The sequence below is a fragment of the Halichoeres trimaculatus genome, unplaced genomic scaffold (assembly GCF_033239565.1).
Source record: "Halichoeres trimaculatus isolate MK-OKI-2021-1 unplaced genomic scaffold, fHalTri1.1 fHalTri1_scaffold_20, whole genome shotgun sequence".
Taxonomy (NCBI): Eukaryota; Metazoa; Chordata; class Actinopteri; order Labriformes; family Labridae; genus Halichoeres; species Halichoeres trimaculatus.
This window is the reverse complement of record NW_027437198.1, coordinates 5,929,584-5,952,162: the sequence shown is the minus strand read 5'-3', so window position 1 is coordinate 5,952,162 and position 22,579 is coordinate 5,929,584. Positions and strand designations below refer to the sequence as shown.

General features: G+C 40.8%; 1 protein-coding gene across 2 annotated transcripts in view; it reads left to right on the top strand.

The window, feature by feature from the left end:
• LOC141809443 (axin-2-like) overlaps positions 1–22,579 on the top strand; it is a 211,143-nt gene that overhangs the window by 71,142 nt on the left and 117,422 nt on the right. For both annotated transcript variants that reach the window (XM_074696462.1, XM_074696460.1), the window contains exons 18-20: positions 3,035–3,125; positions 6,360–6,467; positions 12,503–12,685. In XM_074696462.1, coding sequence (XP_074552563.1) covers positions 3,035–3,125; positions 6,360–6,467; positions 12,503–12,685 — 382 coding nt within the window. The remainder of the gene's footprint in view (positions 1–3,034; positions 3,126–6,359; positions 6,468–12,502; positions 12,686–22,579) is intronic.

Genomic DNA, 22,579 nt, shown 5'->3' with positions numbered 1-22,579 from the left:
GTTATCATGGCGAAAAATCTGAATTGCATGTGCTGACATTGCGATTGCGATAATCGTGCAGCCCTACTGATAAACCATGTTTGCTGTTTTTAAATAAGCCCTCTTGGTACCTCTAGGAACACTCACTTTACAAATGTTGCCAGACGCTGTTTTACTGTCATTGCTTTCCAAAGAGAAGTAGTCCCACACAGTTGACATGTTTACAACATGGTTTGATTTACAGCAGCCGTAAAGCGTGATGGTGTTGAAAACACATGAAAACTGGTTTAGGCCCGATCATGTAACTAGATCCAATGTTATCCGATCTTCCAAAAACAGCAATATTAGGTGCCAATACCAATCAGTGTATTGGATCTGGACGTCTCTAAAAGAAAATGTGACATAGGAGAAATGTACACACAGTTTAAGTATGTGCAACAAGCTGTCAGTGCAAAGGTAATGAAATAAGATAAAATTAGAATATCCTACTTCCAGTTTCTGTGCATATCTGTAGTCCAGTTTCTGAAGGTGGTAAACTCTCTCATTTTCCTTTAGCTTCATTTGATTTTCTCAGCGGCAGATGGTAACTGTAAATATGTACAAATGTGTCCTACTTTTCGGCTTCAAACCTGCTGCTAAGAAAACACCACTATTTCAGAATGGGAAAAAGGAAATGTAAGCAAACAAAATGTTAGTTTTATTAAATAATAATGTTTAAAATTCAACATCCAAAACTGACATTGAAAGGACGTCTTTTGAGCGTCTCTTTACTCAGTTGGTTCACTCATTCCTGCTTGGACTTCTACTTGACATCCAAAAAAACAATGTCTAAATTAGGCATGTGTAATCGAATTAGGTACTTTTACAGGCACCAACCAGATTCTGTCTGTAGTACAGAGTACCAATTCACGAAAAATCAAATGATACCGTTACGGATGGGTACCGAATTAGGTACTTTTATAGGTACTGACCAAATTCTGTCAAGAGGACTGGGAACCGATTCATGTAAAATTAAAAGGTATCATGTTTAGGTACCTAAACGCATCTTTGTGACTGTGAGGGAGTGGAAGGGTAGGCAGTTTTCCATGCTGGACATGAACACAACATTGCAAGATTACATATTGACGAATAAATATGTTAAGTTGATTTGATTTTGATTTGATTTTGATTTGTCTCAGACAAGCACATAAAAACAAACAATATTTGTAATAGGAAAAAAATAATAGCACACAATGATAAAGTGTGAGTTTGAGAAGGGGTTGAAGGAAGCAAAGCTTATCACGTTCAGCCCCCCTTACACTGTCATAGAATTTCATAATTCACATAATCTTAGTATAATAAAAGAACTTTATTATACTGAAAAAAAAAAAAAAAAAATTGATATTTTTTGTCACATAAACACAAAAAAGTACTGAAAATTGGCACTGTTGGGTACCAGTGCTGATTGCCAGGTACCGGGCATCGGTACCGTATCGTTTCTAATGTGAAAGCTACCCATCCCTAGATACCGTGTTTAGGTACCTAAATGCATCTTTGTGACTGTGAGAGAGTGGAAGAGTAGGTGATTTACCATGCTGGACATAAACACAACATTACAAGTTTATATGCTGATGAACAAATGGGTAAAATTAAAACACTTTAAGATTTTATTTTAAAACAAATCAATATTTATAACCGCACAAAGACAACCGGACAAAAGTACCAAAAATTGGTATGGTTGAGTACTGATACTGATTGCCAGGTACCGGGCATAGGTACCAAAATGTCTCAGATTTGAAAGGTACCCATCTTTAATCTAAATGTGGAAGTGCATATTGACTTCTAAGTGAGTTCATAGTTAGACGTCCAAATAGCGGACCTAATTTGAACATTGTAAATACATCCAGAATTAGTCTTGGACTGACAGATGTGATACATATGTGATCTACACGTCTAGCAGACGTCTGTTTCGTGGATCACTTTAAGTTTCATGGCTTTGTAGTTTCACCTGATATACAGCCCAAAACCTTTAATGTATCTCAGGTAGTGCTTTTAAAAACACTGATTCCCTCAGTCTGGAGTGCATCATTTCAGCTGGTGTCTCTTTAAGCTCCTCCCATGCTGCCCAGAACGCAGCACTTCGGAAGCCTCCTCCACTGTTGCCTTGCCAAATAGTGTTTCTGTATTTAAAATGACAAATGATGCCAAAGGACTGTACGTTTTAGACCTCAAATCTTGTCAAGTGTGAAGACGTTGAAATAAAAGCTTTCCTTGTTTTCCTCTGTTTCCTGTGCGATATCTGTCCCTGGATTTCATAATTCAAATTCCAAGATAGTTTACAACAACAACAACAACAACATCTCAGTACTTTTTTCTCTGCCAGTGCTGTTTTTCATATTCATACTCCTGCCACCCATCCTGACACACTCTCCTGCACCCCCACCCACACACACATCCACACATCATCATCCTGTGGCTGGATGTGACAGCTGATTGGTGTTGCTGCTTGTGATTGTGCGGTTTGGTCCCCTCGCCTGGGCGCTGACAGCTTTCAGTTTAAGCCTGTCCGTCTTTGTCTGCCTGTCAGTCCACTCAGACTCTGACTCTCTGACTCCCTGACCTGACACTTTCCAGCAGTCACCTCAGCGTAGAAGACACACTGAGGTTTTCCTGAGGTGGTTGTGAGGAATCATGCTCTCAAATATAACCTTAATGTTACTCCTCACACTTCTCTTCTAATCAGATCAGAGCGACAAAAATAAAACATGTAGTCAAAAGATTTGAAAAAGATTTTTGTATCTATTTGATGTTTGTTTTCAGATATGAGCACAATTAAATGGGAAAAAAATCATGCACTGAGTTCATCTCGCTTCTATATCCGTCTTTATTTTCCCTCTTTCTTTTTCATCTGACTTGAAAGAACTTTGTAACGACTGTTTGAAAAGTTCTTTAAAAAGGGAACTTTCTTAACAAAGCAAGTCTCGGTTTCTGGTCGGCAGTTGCATTTCTATGACTTTATCTCCTCATTTATGTGTGTGTGTGTGTGTGTATGTGTGTGTGTGTGTCTGGTTTGAAGGGAGATGGAGAGCCAGCTGGACCGAGCCAGGGAGAGCCAGCAGATCCAGCAGGCAGATATGGCGAAGGCGTATGCTGACATGAAACTCCAGGTCTGATACACACACACACACACACACACACACATTTCTGAACATAAATGGAGCACTACACATTGAGTTCAACATGCATGTGCTCCAACACAAAGCAGTTTCCATGCACACCTGTTTTTTATTATTTGTATGCATAGTGTATATCCAATGACTCACTCTCTGATAATCATGCATGTGCTGCACATTAGAACATTTTTGTTTCCTGTTGTGTGCGTTTAAACAGACACATACTTGCACTTTTACCCTCAGCCTCTCACATTTTACAACTGAGAGAGTGAGCTTTCTGACAGGCCGTAACCAAGACAATGCATGGGCACACACACATACACACACAGATTTCAGAGTTGCAGAGACAGCCTGCCCACAGATGCAACAAGGCGCCATGCTGGCTGCTGAATTCTTCCGACCGTATGTCTTTCCGTCTCTCCCTCCCTTTCTGTCTGTTCCTCGTCATCTGCTCCTATGCTCAAAAATCTATAGGAGAGAACCAAGAACACAACCCTCCTCAGGCCATTCTCAATCATTCCAAATGAACAAAACGAGTCATAATCCTGCTCATTAAGCAGGTGCTCACACTCTCTGCCACCGCGCGTTGACCTCGCTTCCTTCCAGTGGGCGTGAAGTGGGATGCTCAGGTTTGGATGGAGAACAGGTCGTGTGCATTAAGCAGCAAGACTAATTAGAACATCATTCGAGCATCAGGATCAGCATTCGGCCCCGCGTGGGCTGCTCCTTATTTGGAGAGTTCTTCAATCAATGCTGTAAACTTCTGATGCTGTCTTACAAGCCAGTTTTGCTATAGGCAAACATTTTCTGCCTATACTGTGTGTGCGCTGTATCGACGGCGATGAGAGAGGTCCTGAATGTTTTAAAGGGCTGCATGTTAAGGAGATTAGCAAGTTTAAGTTGCTGATTAGTCAGGTTTTTGCTTCTTTTTTTTTGGCTGATCAATGTGGCGGGGGCACATGTAGGGTAAGAAAGTGAGAGTGTGTGTGGGAGGCAGATCTTAGCATGCATGCTTGTGGGCACACAGTGCATCTTTATCCCCCTACAGTTGATTTTAAATATTTTTCATATTTGCAAAAAAAAAAAAAAAAAAAGGCATCGAAGGCATTAACTAAAAGAAAAGAGAGTGAAATCTCCCAAACAAAACAAAACAAAACTACAATCTGCAAACTGCTGAAGGAGAACTCTAACGACTTTCTAAGCAGAACAAGACAACATATGTTGTTCTTTTGAGTGGGGAAGTGATGTCTTCATTTCTTCATGCCTTGAAATGCCCCCTTTCCTCTCCCATCCCATCCTCACTGCCACTTTTTTCCCTCTGAGCCCCTGGCATCCCGATCTCCAATCTGACTTTATCCTCAGCCCACATGAAAGCCACAGGAGAGAGGAGCAGCCTCTTCTGCATCCCTGTCATACTCCCCTCACTCTGTCACGTTCTCCCACTAAGGCTTTAATGTTGCAGGAAGTACTTCAAAAGAAGTTTTGTACTCCCCTTTTTCCCCCATCCTTCCATCTTTCTCCTCATCATCTTTTCTTTCCCTCCATCTGCTCGTGCTGTTATATCTAAATGGATTATCTGCATCACCCTCTTTCTCTCTTCTGTCTTTCTTTCATTTTGAAGCCATCATCCCACTTTCAGTCTGCACTTAAAAGAGCCAGTCTGCCCTATTTTGGCTTTGGGAAAAAAAAAAATGAAGGCACCATACAGAATCAAATCGCAGCTGCGTGTTCAGTTCAAAGGAGGCGTCAGCATTTTAAATGGATTAATCAAAACAAATTTAGCATTTCTGAGTGCTCCACACTGCACAGCCTAGAAACAGGGGCACTTCAGTAATTACACGTCTAATTGTTTGGATTATCATCACCTGCACAGACAAACAAATGTATTAGACTGTGAAGAAGTTTGGATAAAAAGCGTAAATATTGTTGAATCAGAGATAAAGAAGCTCATAACTTTGTTTATCTGCTTGCATCTTCTTGTTTACACCTGGGAATATGTGACTTTGAATGTAAACTACTGCTGTTGATTTTTTAATGGCTGTTATAGTATTCTACTTTGATGAATATTCATGTGCAATAATAAAGAGACGGTTATAGGTTTGCGTTGATATCTCCTCCTGATGGCTCCTCATTAATTTGGTATCAAAAGAAAAATAATGTAAGCATCATAACAATGCATTCATCAAATTAAAGTGGTCAAATATTCAGAGCAGAAACAAGATGAAAAGTTAATCTAGAGCAAAGGTCTTCAACCTGTGGCTCTTAGGCTCCTTTGCATCCGATCCTTGTAGCTTTAGAAAAATATTATTGAAATAATGACTTTGTTTTTCTTACAGAGGGCACTGATGATAAAAGACACTGACACTAAATTAAATCATAGGTTAAGCTATTGATAGACTAGATATGTATCAACTCTTGCAATAAAGCTTTCTAATACTTTTGAGAAATTTGCAATATTTTTCAACTTTTGGCTAATTTTTTGGATTTAAATTTTTTGACATTGTTGATTTTTTTTTATTATTTTTTTTATTTTATTTTTTTTGACATTTTTTATCTAAAAAAAATCCAAATAATTTCGATTTAAAAAATTTTAAAAAAAGAAAAATTTTGCAATTTTTTTTCATTAAAATTTTTGGAAATTAACTAAATTTCTAAAGTTAAAATATATTTTGGCAAATTTGCAAAAATTTTGAAATTTTGGAATTTTTGCATATGTTTGCTAATTGTGCTAATTTTTTTTAAATTTCTACATTTTAGAAAAATTTTGCAATTTTTTTGAGTATTCTTAATTTTTGAAAAAAAATGCAACGAGTTGAAATTTTATGACTTTTTAATGCAATCACTTTTATTGTTTTAATATTTGCGAATTTATCAAAAAATAAAAGACTGCAACATCACATGTACAATTTTATAAACCCCAAAACTTTTCATTCAGATAATAATTCACTAGATTTTTACTGTGTTTAGAACTCAATGAACTTTTTTTGTCTTCACTGGGAAGATAAAGTAGATTTTGTGGCTCCAGACTGACTTAAACCCAGGTGAACTGAGGCAAAATGGCTCTTGTGAAAGTAAAGGTTGCAGACTCCTGAGCTAGAGTCACACAAAATTAGACCTTTTAAGAAACAGATTGCAGAAAGTTTCAGCATGTTAAAATATTTTGCACAGAATCATACTTTTTTTCCCATCGGTTTTGGTATTAATGACCTGTTTGCTTTTTGCTTACAGATGGAAAAGGTTGAGGAGGACCTGGATCGCTCCAAGACTCTCAGGGAGACGCAGGCCAAAGAGTTCTCGGAGCAGCTTGATGCACTCAGACAGACATACGAGCAACAGGTCTGTATGAGTCTGTAGCTCTGAGTGTGTGTGTGTCGGCATGTGTGGATTGCTTCTGTGCTCATGATGTGACCCTGGAGAAAGATCATCACCACGTTGATATCTTTCTTTTATTACCAGTGATAAAAACATCTCTCTGGAGCCAGCAGAGGAGACTGACATCCACGTGGTGCAGTCGTGTTATTTCTCTGTTCCATCTGTTTCAGCTGATTAGTGTCTGATGATGTGCGGCACGCTTTAGATTAAGTCTAGATTGCAGTTTAATAAGCATCTTAAATATTGCCAATTGAAACCTAATGCAATCTGTACTGCAGATGCTGAGTCCCTTTATCGTTCCATCTCCATCACTCTGCTTCGATTAGGAGTGAAGAAACATATTGCCAACTCACTGAAATTGAACTTGTTGATTGGAAGACGTGATAGAGTATCAAATTATATCCAGCCATGACAATGAAGTGGATTGTCTGCAGACAGTTTTGTTATTGAAGCCTGAGAGCACAGTATTATATTTCCATTAAGCTGAGATGGATAATCCCTGGCTTCTTTAGTGAACCAGTGATTATCCATAGTCTATTTCTTTAACATTAAAGCAAAACATCCTGTTGGTGGTCTCAATCTTAAAAACTATGATTTTTGAACAATACATGAATTTTCATGGGAGTTTTAGTTGTAGGTTTGACATTAGAAGCACTTTTAGAAGCCACTTTTTGCTTTGGGAAAATTTCTTGAACATTTTTTGTTTTCTTTTAAACCTTTTATTAATCCAGTTAAAGCCTCCTGTGAATTAAAACAAGAGACTGGACATGATTTTATTTTGTACTGCTGTTGAGCTGTAGCTTTTTGGCTAAATCTAACGCAGTAAACAACAACAAAATGCCAACATAGTTAGAGTTTAGTTTTTAGAATTTAAAGCACACAAACAACCTGAATCCATTTGATTTCAGAGCATGTACAACAGTAACCAGTGAAGCATCTCTGTTTCCAGCCTTTATCCACAGCATGATTGATTTCCATCCACCACACAAGCACTCAGTGCTGGTTAATAAGCATGGGAACACTCATTTCCAGGCCAGATGGAGTTTACACTGCGTGTAATTTGCTGTAAATAGCTGTAAGTGGAGGATATAAGGCCGGTGTTTTTTCTGTGACATGGTTCTCTGTTATCGATTTGTTCCTGGCTAACACTCATGTTGGCTGTTATGATGATGTTTGTGGAGAGAAATCTCACTTTCAAAAGATTGAAGAGCATGGCAGGTGTATTTTTTTGGATCACTTTTTAGAGGAAAAAAAAGTTTAAAAGGTGAGAGGTAAGGTAAACAGTGCTGTTTGAGTTATAAAACATACGCTACATTCATAATGATCCAGTCACCGTGACAACTCATGAGTGTTTTAGTGCTTGTATGTTCTGAGGAATTATGAATTCTGTCTCATGTGAGAAACAGGTAAATAATCAAAGCATTGAGAGAAATATTCAAGTGACGGTTATCGTGTGCTGCAGAGAATAACAGTTTTGAAGAAAACTACACAGGGTTAGCAGCACGTCAGGAAGGCTTTTGTCTTATGGATAAAAATATGCTGAGAGGCTGTCTTTGTGCTGATGTTGATACGAGTTCTGTTGACATTAGCTTTACGGTTTGAGAGATGAAGAAAATGTATCGTGTAGCTGCACAGGAAGATGTGATCATTAATGACTTGCTGTGAGAATGCTTATTTTTATGAAGGACCAAAAATGCCAAAATAAAAAATAAAAAAGGGAAAATAAATTATATATATATATATATATATATATATATATATATATATATATATATATATATATATATATATATATATATATAGTGCTTTTATAAAAGAGTGCTTTTATTTCCTTATTTATTGATATTTAATTTTATTTCCCCATTTATTTTGTATTTATTTTTACTTTTATTTATTTAATTATTTATTTATACGTAGATAAATATATACACTTAAGCCCAAAATTATTATTTTACCTCACATTTGACATAAATAGTATGTGCGGGCAAGTCTGGAATCATGATTATAGACTGTATAAAACATGGACGTAGTCTCGTTGACGTCACCCATCTGTGTCTGAAACGGAAAATGAAGCACATCTGCTATAGCGGCCATATTGGTAGCGGCAAGGGCTTCGCCTACAGCCATAGGGCGCCGGCCATCACGTGACCCTCATCTGTGCCTCTTGTTAGGGAGCTTGCGGTCTTAATATCCTCTGAACGGCCGAGTTAGAAAAAGAATCACCCCCCCGTACAGTGGGAGCCGGTAGTAAAATTAGCGACTCAGATAGGAGACACTCTCCAGAAACAGCAGATTTTAGCACTTCTGGATTGTCTCATATTCACAGACCGGAGGTTGCCGCTTGATCATGACCAATAATTTTATGTGAGGCAACACTGTAAAAGGTGTTAAATCAAAATTTGACAAAAAGTTACTATGTCCAAAATTCATATCCCAGAGATACAATGATCAATAGCCACAGGATGTTCAAAGGAACCATCGTCTCCAGGAATCGAAAGTGTTGTATTTTGGTTTCTAACCAGTTTTTGGGCTATAAAAAGCGACTTGCTTGTGACAATTCAGTCATTTTTGAGTCAGCACAAGACTTGCCATGGCGAAGACCAAGAGCTCAGTGAGGACTTGAGAACACGTGTTGTAAATGCCAAAAAGGAAGGGAAAGGATACAAAAAAAATTGTCAAACAATTCCAGGTGCCGTTCGAAACGGTGCAAAGTATCAACCAAAAGTCCAAAAAATGTCACACAGTCAACAACACAGACAACACAGAAACCCTCCAACCTCAAAGATCTGGAAACATTTGCAAAAGAGGAATAGTACAGAATTCCTGCCAATACTTGCAAGAAGCTTGTAAGCAATTATAAAAATTGTTTGGAGGCTTTGATATGGAATGAGGGGTTTGCAATGAATTATTGAGGCAGGATATGAATCATTTTGTACACTGTGACTTTTCTTTTTCACCCTGTTAAAGATGTTTATTTACACTTTCTATCTTCAATAAATTAGTTATGGCTTCAGATTTTCTTGTGTCCTATTTAAGTAAAATTCAAAGTGAAATACTGATTTGTAACTGAAAAAAAAAGAAATTCTTTGTATTTGATAGGGGTAATTTTGGGCTTAAGTATATATATATATATATATATATATATATATATATATATATATATATATATATATATATATATAATTTTGGCACTTTTGGTCCTCCATATATTTTATTTTTCTGTAAATGCATATCGATGACTTTAAGGAATTTTTATCATTTTTTGCATGCATGCCCCATCAAGGGTCAAATTTGCCACTTGACATTCAAAAAGAACATTTTCAAAAAGGGAACTGCAAACGTTTTCCTACTCAACCTCCTTATGCTGACGAAGCTCAGCCTCTTGACTTTGGAGTCTTGTTGTGATGTCAAAAGTCTCATCTGGAGCCATGACTTTTACACGTAACAAAATTTGCCATACTCCCAAGGTGTAAAATTGAGACAATACTTGCATCCTGTTTACTGACATGATACTGTGTGAAATTTCTGTGCATGGATACTTAAATCCACTCACTCACCAGCCATCTCTGGCTCAAACTCTACAGTGAGGAATAAGGGGCTTGTCTTTGTACGTCTCCTCCTCCTCTTTCACACTCACCCCTGCTGAGACCAGACAGGGCTTCTGTTCTATCCTCCTCTAAACCCTCCTCCTTCCCAAACATTTCAGATTTCCCCCCCTGGGGCTGAAAAGAAGCCCATTACCTCACTGTCCTGTCTCAATGCTCGCACAGCGCTCGCACACACAACCATGTCAGCCGAGGCTGACAGGAGTCGTGCTGTGCAGTAACACCCGACCCACTCTGTATCTGTGGCACCAAGCTGTGCTCCGACTCTGTCTTCTCTCACCAATGCCACGCCGGCCCCTTTAAGAACCGCAGCACCCAGCATCCTCCGCTGCACGCTGGCGCTACGTGATGTCACAACCAGGCTCCTTGCTGGGTCTGCTCTCTGTCATCTCCTCACCATCTTTTTCTTTAGCAGCTTACTCACAATGGATCTATCTTGCTTATTTCTTCGTCCTTGTTTCACCTCAGATCCCCTCTTTGCTCCAAAACCCCCCGTGAGACTCTAAACAGGAGCGAACAGTAAGCCACGATGTCCTCCCCCAGTTCCTGTCACCGCATGTCCTGCTGTCCTGCTGTGGAGTTCCCGGTAGCAATTTCCATCTGTAACTTGAGCCGCTGTATGAATCTTGACTACCCCTGTGGGACAACGAGTTGTGGCTGTGGACCTTATTTCCATCTATTATGTCCTTGAATGGAAAAAGAAGAAGGTAGAGCAAACTTGTCTGTCTCTGGAATAACGTACACACCATCAGTGTAACTTGTGGCAACATGTGGGAGATGACGCCCACCTTCTTCAGGAGTGTTTTTCTGATAAGGCGATGTTTTTGTAGTTCTGTTAAATGGCATGTCTGAGATCTTTTGGAAAGTGTTCTCTGTGTGATTGTGTCTCCAATGACATTTACAGAGCCCCAGAGATAAAATACATATTTTATCCAGCCATAATTCCTTCCATTGCCCTGTTCAGAAGGCATTTGGAAGAAGCTCTCCCAAAGGGTAAAGTCTGAGCTGCCAAAATGAAGCATCCATTGTGGCCTTCCTCTGGGTGCCAGGGACAGAATCCGGCTTCCTGTAGATAGCCCCTCATTCATCACCTGCTCTGAATAGCATGCAAGGTCCGAAGATAGGCTGGCGGATAGAGAGGCACCGGGCATAGAGGCTGTGGATCTCCGCTCCTCTGGCAGGCCAGGTAGGGTGCCGTCAAGTACAATGTGCAGGGGATTAGCTTCAAAGCAGGGAGGCGAGTGGGCCCCAGGCCCCTGCTGTCCTTTCAAGGCACCGGCTGAGGCTTCGCGGCTGGATGGTGTGGGGGTCACTGGTCCCCCCTCCATGGGGGAGTGGGAACGGAACAGAGCCTGGGAAAGGCTTGGGGGCTTTGGGCTGGGAGCTCGGCTGGCAAGGCTCACCTCTCAGCAGGTGACTCTGCACACAGCCGTGCTGCGGTGCACACTTGCTGGAGATGACAGGATGATTAAGCCCTGAAAAATGAGGGCTTTGTGCTCTCCTAAAAGTGTTTTATTTTTCCACTTCATTGTGTGAAGCTGGTTGCTATTCCACTGAGACAGAAGGATACTGTATGTTTATTTTATAATCATGCCTTCTTGGTGATTAGTGCTAGCAGATCTCTGCTTCACTACGCTTTCAGAGATCCTTCATTAGGAGCGTAAGTCCCAATTACAGCCGGCTGGTAAGTGCTGCTTAAGCATAATCCCATTAAAAGTGAAAGGTGGAACGTTGATATTGATTAGAACGCAGAACAAATGGAATCAGAAGTCGATTTAATCCTCAAAGAATATAACAAGTACACGTGGAAAAAATGTAACATCTCCTCGATTTTCTTCAACTTTCTTCTCTTCGCCTCTTTCTTCATTTTCTTCTCTTTCTTCTCTTCTGTTTGTTATGACCATCATATTCATCGCCTAAGCCGATTTTCCAATGCTGTCAGGCGCTTAGCATGGGGCGTTGGGTGGTTTGTGCAGCCAGATGGCTAACCCCTACCAGTTCACATACTCAGCCCAAACTAGCTGCTCTTTTATACGCCGGTCTCAGAAGAAGGCAAGGGGGACAGATTTTAAGAAAGAAGGAGGAGTGGGACTTTGAGGGCCACTCACTACTACTGGCAGGAGAGGTGGGAGGGCGGGTGAGCCAGCCAGATGTAAACACATCACATCATGTCAACCTCTGACAACGTGAGGAAGCAGAGAAACTTTCCTGTCTTTTTTTTTTCACGCTGTCTCAAAGGTTTTGCCAAAATTTTGGGGTGTTCTAAGTGGAGGCAAAGGGTATAAGGAAAAGGACGTAGGGAGGATGAATGGATGGACAAGTTGTCATGACGACAGGGTTGCTCTGAGTGTGTGTTGGCTGATGAAGTCTCTCTTTGCCTGCTTGTCCAATCAGATGGCTGAGCAGCGCATGCAGCACGAGCAGGAGAGGACGCGGCTACAGCAGCAGCACAGCGCGGAAAAGGACAGCCTGGTCCAGGAGCGCCAGCGGGAGGTGAGCAGCTTGGAGAGGCAGGCCAGGGCCGCCCTGCAAAAGCACCAACAGCACACCCAGGAGTGGAAGAAGCGCGATGCTCAGGTAGGGGGTCTCCACTGATCCACGTACGCGCACACACACACGCTGACCCACGCTCTCCCGTGGACAACCATTTTGTATTTTGCCCATTGACGTTTTCCCGGGGTTTCAAAAGCACAGCGGGTTAAGACAGGTTCTCACTCAATCCAAGAGTGAAACTGATATGAGGTGTGAATAGTTTTTAAGAATCACTTTATTTCACATGCAAGCGCTCAGGAATACATGGATTTCTCTTTGGAGTGGAGATAAACTTAAGTTTTGGTAAAAAAGCGACGCGCGAACAAAAAGTTTTTTGAAAAAATGAAGAAAACGGTTAAAAACGTTGGACATCCTAACTTAATTTCTCAACTGATTTTTGTTTTTTTTAAACTTTAACGCCGCGGGGTTTTGTGATAGAAGTGTTAAGACTTAAAACGCGGAAACCACAGGTAGCCAGATCAAGAAGAAGAAACCCGTTCAACTGAGCGCCAAGCTTTTATTCCAAAACCCTGGCTTGAATTTCTCCTTTATTTTCCACCGAGCGCTCATGGACCAACGTCAAGCAGTGTGCACTCCCAGCGAAGTGCATCTCTACTTGGTATTCTCCTCTCACCGCAGGTAGCCATCTCCCTCCGGAAAACGATGGTTACTCTCTCGTTGCAGCATTGGCGGACACAATGAGTGTTTGACATTTGGGACTATATTAATGGACTCGTGTGACACTGAGAGGCTGTTCTGTTACGATTTAACCCAGCCAGCAGCAGGTCTTCATCTCCAACCCATCGCTCTGTCCCTGCCTCTCAGCAGCCTGGGCTAGCTTGGAGCTCTGTGGGAAGCCATTTGACAAACCAGCACCCAGCTGAGGATGTGTTTGACTCTTCAGACTGCCCGGAGAAATGGACATTGTCAGCGTGCAGAGAATTTATTGACCGCTTTCTAGGGATGGAGATCTAGTAAGAGTGTGTTTTTGTGGACAAGATTTTTCTTTCACCAAATGTGGGCACAGATTGTGCCAGACGGCAACTAAATGGCGAAAAAACGTATTTGGCGCTATCTTTTTTATTTCGTCTTCTTTAAGTGCTAACAAATGATGATTCGCGTTTTAGACATCATTTCTGCTTCGAATCGCGATAAATCTGTGATTTTTATTCAAAATGCAGCAGTATTTGACGCTTTTGACTCATATGTTTGTGAGTAACAGCTACAGTGTAAGGGTAAACAATAAAACCAGGAGTAAGAAACAGCTTCTGGTTTTCAAAACAGCCTTCTATTCACAACTTCTCCAACACAAGGGGATTATTATACAGATTACTAGCAGTCGTTTTATAGCGCAGTAGCAGTATGTCATCACATCAGCTGTTGAAAAGCAGAGGAACTGTAAATCATAAGGGAAAGTTTGTCCCCTTCATCCCTCTCTAATGTTCCCTTGTCTGATACTTTATGCTTTTCATAGAACCGATGGCACCACCGAGTGTGTTTTTTGCTTTTTCCGGAGATGCCGTCACAACAGGACATTTCTGCATGAACACGCCGTCCTACTCGTGTCAAACTGACGCATACTTTGACAAATTTAGGATCTCAGCGGGTGACAGAAAACAAACTTCCCCCTTGCGCTCGTCTCACATGCTGGGTTTGCTCGTGCAGCACTTGGAGTGGAGATCACACGTCTCCCTGATGTCAGATGTTAAAGCGGCAGCGATCCAGATTTTCACTCAGGCCTTGGAAAGATGGAGGACAGGATTGCGAGGTCTGTGAAAGTGGTTAAGATGTGAGCCGGTTTGACTCGCTGTGTAAGTGCTGCTCCATGGAGGCGCTGTTAGAATGACAAGGAGCTGACACACCAGCAGCAGATATGTTTTAAACATGAGCTTTTTTACATTTTGCAAAGCCACTTATTATTAAACACTTTTGCTTTACCAAAGTTGTTTACCCGTGGAGAACTTGTACTGCCATGCTGATAGCTGTGTGGCTTTCACAGACTCTCTGGACAAATTTAAATTGATTGTCACATGGCTGCTTTTTTTCCAGTGTATTACGAAAACTCAAAGTTTCCCTGTGAGTAAACTCTACAACATCTTCCCTTCTTTCATTTTCTCCCACTCCTGCGGTCATGAGACTTTTCCAAGCCTGTGAAACAACATTCTCGCTCCTCGCTGGTCAGATGGACGGCGATATTATTATCACGTCTAAAGCCAATAACTGACAACCCAATGGGCTGCTCAGGCCTCATTATTTCTGCTTCCTTCCTCCTCACACTGTCTCTCAGTCTCCCCTGAAGCAGAGGAAGCTCTCTCACAGCAGGGAAGTTTGCTAAGGTGTCAGCAAACGTCAGTCATACACTCACAGGATGAGCAACACCCACTCGTCTCCTTGATGTGGCGGGACGGTAATAAATTATATTCGTGACTCTGGCGTCGTGTTTGAGGAGCAGAGCCAATGAGTCGTAACGGCAAAGAGCTTCAATAAAAAGCGCAGGGACACAATGTCCTCATCCTGGCAGACTGTGTTTACCTTGCTTCACCCAGCGTGCAGCTGCATTCTGCTTTACACTTCAAGTTATCGAGCATATGAAATGTCACGTGAGTGTATCTCTATTAAAAGACCCAGAATTAAGCTGCTGAGTTCAAAGTGTGGTGTAAGCAGCTGGCACCCCACTCAGAGGATTAACTCACACTTTTCATCCTTTTGGACCTGAATTTTCTTGTCTTCTACACAACATGAAACTCTTCTTTAACTGTTTTTTTCTTCCTTAAGTTTAAAAAAGAAGCTTCTGATTTCCGTCGGTCCAGGCTGATGAAGGATTCGCCCGCAGCGTGTTCTGTGTTTCGCTCCGTTAGCTGATCAATGCCCCCCAGAGGACAAAGAGGCTTTGTAGCATACTTTTGAGGGATCCTTCACCAGAATAGGGCTGCAATGAATGATTATTTTTAATGTCGACAAATCTATTGGCTATTTTTTCGATTAGTTTATTAATCACGATTATTTTGGGTTTCAACCTAATTTGTCCTTTAAAATGTTCAGACGTTTAAAATCCAACCTGTGTGTTGCGTTTTCACTGCATTTACCCAGAGTTAGGTTCTCACCTCTGATTGGTCAGCCCTGTGTCATGTTTGTTTGTTTGTCTTTATTTCATTCATGACATAAAAATATAAGTACAATACAAAAAAACAAAAACAAAATAAATCTCAAAATGAACAGAGCAGGTAAGAAGAAAATTAAGTTGTTCGCAGTGTTGGTTGGACAGACCGCTTATTAGTGACTTTGGGCTTATTTTATAATATTAATTTGCTTATTGGTGCTTGCTGTGCTCTCTGTATGACCATGCTGACTCTCTCCCAGCTCTTCATAACAACGCCTTAAGTTTTGTTTCTCTACATGGGCTACTTCCACTTTGGTCATGCGCACTCCGCCCCTCCTCCTCCCTGCTGAGTGTTACCAGTGCAGTGTGAGCTTGAGAGTGAGAGCCCCATCTGATAAATGTCCTCTCTTTTAAAAAGTCAGGGGAGTTTAGAGTAGAGATAGACCAATATGGATTTTTTGGGGCCGATACCAATACCGATTCTTTGTAGTCAAGGAGGCTGATATCCGATATTTGAAGCCAATATTAATTCGCAGTCAAAGTGAAAATCTTGGTGTCAAAATTTGAACGATACAAACTCCAACACTTAACTGCATTGAAATGCCCTCAAGCCTATGTTTATTAAACAGCTCCCAGGCTCAGCAGCAGGTTTTATAAAGTTCAATGAAAACTTTAAAAAAATAGCTAAAGTTTCCTACAGTAAATAAAGTTTCCCAAAATTTTATTGCAACTGCAATAACTGTAATAACTGCACTGCTGATTGGCTGTTACCCAAGCCAGGGCTCTGCTTGAACCTACAGCCCGACCGATATGGGATTTTTGGGGCCGATGCCAATACCAGTACTAGAGGCAAAAAAAAGCCGATATCCAATATTTCGGCCTTTATCCGATATATCAACCGATATCTGATATATCAGCTGATATATATAATGAATTCATTGATATACACAGGATATATACTGTATATGAACACAAATTATAATACCCATATGATTCGATGATAATGGTGGACGTGTGAAATAACAGTACCATTTATCTCTGTTTATCTCTCAAAAAAGCAACTAACACAACATTAAAACGCTGTTCCATAGTCTTACATTACAAAATGGTGGACGGAGGGGGCGGGCACTCGGGCAGTGTGCAGCCCAACACACAGAGACACAGGAACAGGAGTGACAGAATCTCCGTGGAGCAAAAATTTTTATAATCAGCTACATTTTGGCCAATGTTGATTAATCAGTGACAGGCATAATCGGCCCGATTAATCAGCCCGACTGATTAATCGGTCGGATTGATCGACTCTACTTGTAACCAACCGGATGATACTATGGGTGGGACAGTGCTGGGAACTGAGTAGTGACTGCAGACAGCAAAGTGGCTGCATCAGAGCCAAAACAATGCAATTTTAAATTTGTTTATCGGCCGTCGGGTTAAAAAAAGGCAAATGCCAATATGCCTCAAAATGCCAAATATCGGCCCTGACAATCGGCCCAACCAATAATCGGTCTATCCCTAGTTTAGACACTTGTTCGTGATTCAGATCCTGAAAAACTGATGGAGAGCGAAGGAGACTTTCTAAATCATGCTATCAGAGCCTCTATCAGAGCCTCTATCAGAGCCCCCATCAGCGCGCAGTGCCGCAGGGCGTGGAGATTTTTCCTCATTGATAGTCCTCGTATATATGTGCTTAGTGATCTTTTCCCATAAAAGTATCCATTAACTTGGTGCCTCATGCAGTAAACTGAAGTTACAGATGAGCATTACCCCCTGTATTTGATTTCACCATATGACAACAACAATAAAAAGAATAACATGACGCGTCGACTGTTAAGAATTACATCGATGAATTTTTTTATAGTTGCCGAGTCGATTATGTTGACTAATCATTGCAGCTCTACACCAGAATATCCTGTCATAACCCCAAATCCTGAAGCAGTGGACTTTCTTTTTGCCTCCTCCCCACTGCTGTCCTGCTCCCCCAGAAGAAAGTTCTCCTCATATTTCCTTTAATCCTAACTAATCACGCAACTTTGCCGTCACTTTCTATTAAAAAACTTCCCTTCTGTGAAACATATCTTCCTGATCTTCTTGAACAGTTTTGATGAATATAAAAGTTAGTAGCATTGTAAGATAAAATGGTTTTAACATGTTTCCCTGTTGCTTTCTTCTACGTTGTGTCTGTGTGAGGCTTTTCAATATTTAAACGTTAGCAGGAGTTTGACTTCAAAAACTAGGCCCAGCATTATAAATTAATTGAAGCCTTGTTTAATTTTTCCTTTTGGTGCAAACAAACAACAGAATTGTTTGTTCTCCACAAAAGCCATCACTCATATTTTTTCAAGCCCAGCTCCTCCTCAAAAACTCGTTTAATGGGTATTATTTTCCTGAATAATTATGCTTTTCCTTTTTTTTGAAGGAGCGTACGCGCCATCTGGACTTCAAACAGCATGGGAGAGCGCGAGAGCCTTGTGAGGTCTTTCTTCTGGGCCGTGATGGACTAAATAATGATGCTGTCAATTTTTCAAAGCGTTTCAATCCCGAGTACGTGATTGTGATGAGTCAAATGAAGAGGGTGATGACAGAAGAAGTCAAAGAGGATGTCTGATGAAGAGAACAAGGCGGACAGCTAGAACGGTGTGCACGTTGATCGTCTCGGTGCTTGTGTGTTGTCATTTACCAAATGATTGGTCCCTGAGATCTGGTATTGTCAAGTGGGTCTTGTCTTGTTACTCAGTGATTCTCTGAAGCAGATGAGCATCCCACTGCGCTGACGTGTCACTGTGTTTGTGATTCTTTAAATGATTTCATCACATGTTCCCACATTCGCCTGAGCGTGAACGTTAGAGCCCAGATATTCTCCTCAGTCGTAACGATTGATCATGGGTGAAGTCATCACTGATGGCAGATTCTCTGTGATGTGCTGCACAATACAGCTCTGTTTCAGCTGTTTTACGCCACTTAGCATGAACATGTATCTCATCTCAGGTTGCAGATGAAAAATGTATTCAACTGACATCAGCGAGGCAATTATTAGAAAAGCCTCACCCATGTTGTTTTTACTACATTCATTCCAGTGATCCATACAGTGTGTATATTGCCAGTACCTGTTTTACTGCTGAGCATTTGTCTTTTTCGATGGCAGTGTGTTGTTAAAACATGTTCTTAACTCCAAGATATCCTCTCTTACTGCACAGCTGCCTTAAAACATCATCATCATGAATCATAATTTCCTCAACCCTTCCTGTTTCACATCAAATTTGACCCGGTTTCCAGAAATGGGTTTTAGATCGACCAGCATGGGTCAAGGAAGATGGTTGTTTTTGGGTGTCTTGTGACTGTACCGGCCGTGTTTGTCACCGCCGCCCCATAAAAAACACAAATAATGTTTCAGAGGGGCCTCAGCACTGTCATGGGTTAGCAGTAGTTCATGGGTGATGTAACGGGCCACTGTGTCTCATTGGTAGAGTGAAAAGTTTAAACGATTGGGCAATCCCAATCGTCACTCCCCTTCATCTACTCCTCCCCCTTGGCCCTCTGTTTCGAGGGCCAAGGGGAAGGGGTCATACACATCTGTTAGACAGGAGATGCCACTCGATTCCCACTGCGTCATCACACCTAGACGCTCGATGGCTGTCGTAGGCAGAGCGACTGTTTATTCATTTCCGAAGCAAACGCATTTTTATAAAGTGATGATAAACTGATGTCAGATTGGGGTGACGAACTCACAGCCAACAGACTTCACTACGATGTACTGCTCTACGCTTGTGATGAAACAGCTAAGCTATGAAAAGCTAGCAGTAAGCTAAAGTTAAAGTATTCAGAAGCCACATTATGTAGCTTCTGAATACCGTAACATTAGCTTATCATAGCTTCTGTAGCTGATGAAGCTCCTGAACGCAGCTTAGCTGTCTGATCACTCATGAAATGCTGTCTATTAGAGTGAAGCCTGTTTGCTGTCACTCTGGTCTTACATCGGTGTAGCTAATGTTAGCTGTAGCTGTTGCTATAGCAGAATTAGCTAGATTGCTATAACAAGAGATTTCAAAATGCCACCAAAAATTCTAAAAATAGCAAATATTTACGTAGCAAATGATTAGAAATCTGATAAACAAAAAATATCAATATCATGGGTAATTTGTCCTTGTGTATTTGGGACATCACTTCATTAGACATGCACTTTCAAAACCAAGGGCTTAAGGTTAGAATTGGGATTGGCCATAAGTCTTTTGGTTGAATGGTGATCTGATCTCAGCTTACCTGAAAGTTTATATGTCATAGTGGCAAAATACTGAGCCCAGGAAGGACTTCAGTGGCAGTTGGGAGTTAAAGAGCTTTTCAGCTAGCAGCCTATAGCATCAGTGAATGCCAAGGGGCAACATCGGGTTTAGAAAAATGAAGCCTATGCGAAAGTGCTAAAAGTTGCTATTCACCAAAAATGAGAATGAGAAGGACTGGAAACCACGTGCACGCCTTGTCACCCCCCCCCCCACGGCATTAAATAACATATTCACTGCCTGGTTCAAATACAGTCTAGGCCTAAAATATTAGTTTCGCGATCATCACACGCGGGGGGATTCTGAGAAGACAAGGTCACAAGTTTGTCCAATCAGAGACACAGCCTAGCTCACAGGACTGATAGGTGCCCTAAAACTGTCAGAAAGGAAGCTCAAAGCCTCCGACATATCCAATATGGCCCCCACCTACAATCAGCTTCATTACTCTGCTACAGGAACAGATAGGCAACATAGTGGGGACTGCTCCAGCTAATAAAGTTTAGCAGTGAGAAGCAAGAGCTAGACTTTGTCTTGAAAGAAAAAATTCTTGGATTTATTTTGAAGTAATGATGTCAGAGCAGAAAGCTAAACAGAAGAGTGTTATACATGGGCTAAAACACAATGTCGATTCCAACCCTCATGCAGCAGTTATTCTGCAGTGGTCTGTTCAAAGGTGTGTCTATCAATAAAATGAAGAGCGAGGTTACGTTAGCTCTGCTTGGTCAGGTTGGAGTTGGTAGATGAGTTTACTGAGTTTGCTCAAACAATAGCACTACTTAATTATAAGTAAATGCGTTACACCAACATTTTGCATCCTGAAAACATCTGACTTGAACAAAGAAAAGTAGTGTCTAAAGAAGATTTGCTTTTCAGTAATTTGCTGCCCTAAACAAATTCACATTTTGACAAGAGTCGCGTCTTAAAAATGATGGTGCTCATGGGAATTTGAGTCTTTGTCCAAGAAAAACACTACCAACGCTGACCAAAGGTGTCACTGCAGTCAACAGCAAAAGGATAGTCTTCACAGAGCCTTTAACTCAAAGCTAGAAGAAAATTACCTCTATTTCCCAAAATGTAATTCTAGTAAAACTGGTTTATAACACCAGCTCCAAAGGGTTAAACCCTCAAGTGCTCCACCTGTCATGCTTATGCAAATAAGCGACTCCCATTGAGTGATCTCAGTGAGAAAAGCCTGAGTGTACAGTAACTAATGAGATTAATTATAGCTCTGTTCCATTTTGGTGTGCCTGTGAGCCATGTCATTACGCCAGCATGAATAATACCAGGACACTGGCACTGGCATGCCTGTGTGGAATACAGCCATTGTAAATGTTTTCAGTTACACCTGTGTTTGCCAAGTCAGAATATCAGCCTGGTTAGAGTTATGTCATAGTTATGCTATACTTTTCTGAAACAAAACATGCAACATTTAATCTTGAATGCCTGCCAGTGATCCACAAAGACGTTCCCCAAAAAGGTTAATGGAAAAGTTGGTGCATTAGAGCTAAGCATACCATTTAAACTTACTAGTCTTTTTAATAGCATTTCAGCCAAGAAAATGGCTTCAAAGCAGTTTTAAGACATTTGGAGAAACTTCACTGAAGCATGGCGGGATTGGTGTTTTCAAGAGTACAGAGAAGTAGCCACAACATTCTGTTAAGCACGCTGTGAAAAAGAACACTGGAAAGATGGAAATTTTACCTAGTGTTTTTTTACTTTTTTTTTTTTAGTAAAAAATGTCTTTTTAGACATAATATGAGCCAACTTCACCTGACCAAAAAAAAATCTTTTTTTAAGTTGTTTAAAGACATGGAACAAGAGAAGAGATACTTGTATTAAGACTTAATCCTAGTTTCAAGCAAACTTTTCTTCCTCTGTTGGCAGATTTTTTTTTCTTGTTACAAGCAATTCAGACTTCATTTTTGCCTTTAAATAACTTGAAAAAAAAAATATTTTTCTCGACCTGTCAGTTGAATTTGGCTCATATCAAATATAACAAGATAATTTTAACTTAAAGTAAGACAAAAACACTTGATAAGTTTTTTTTCTTTGCAGTGAAACTGTTGTGTTGTTGAAAAAGAAACTGTAAGGGAACTCTTCAGTCATCCCTGTCTGTTTGTGCAGCCTCTCATGCGTTAAAACTGGAGTTATTTGCTTCCCATTGTCACTTGACTTGGTGTCATCCTCTCCTGATTGAACTGTACGGTCCATTAACCATTGTTCCATTTCATTCCCGTCTCTCTTCACTTGCTTAGGTGCTCTATCCGACATGATTCGGCTCAATACACTTCGTAGACGCCTTCCTATTGCCGCTAAGAGCTGCTTCGTCACAGAGCTCCACATCAGCATGCTAAAATGTGCCCTGTGGAAGCAGCTGTGCTCACTCACTTCCAAAGGAAACATGCTCTTTTGGCTTTAACTTTCTAAAGTGTCATGACCAATGCCTCTGTTCTGCTAGATTATACTCCAACTTATTAAAAGACTTTTTTTTCCTCTCTTTTTGGATGATGGATCGGCCACATTTGTTAAAGAGAGAATTATACATTAAAGACTTTTCAGGGCTCA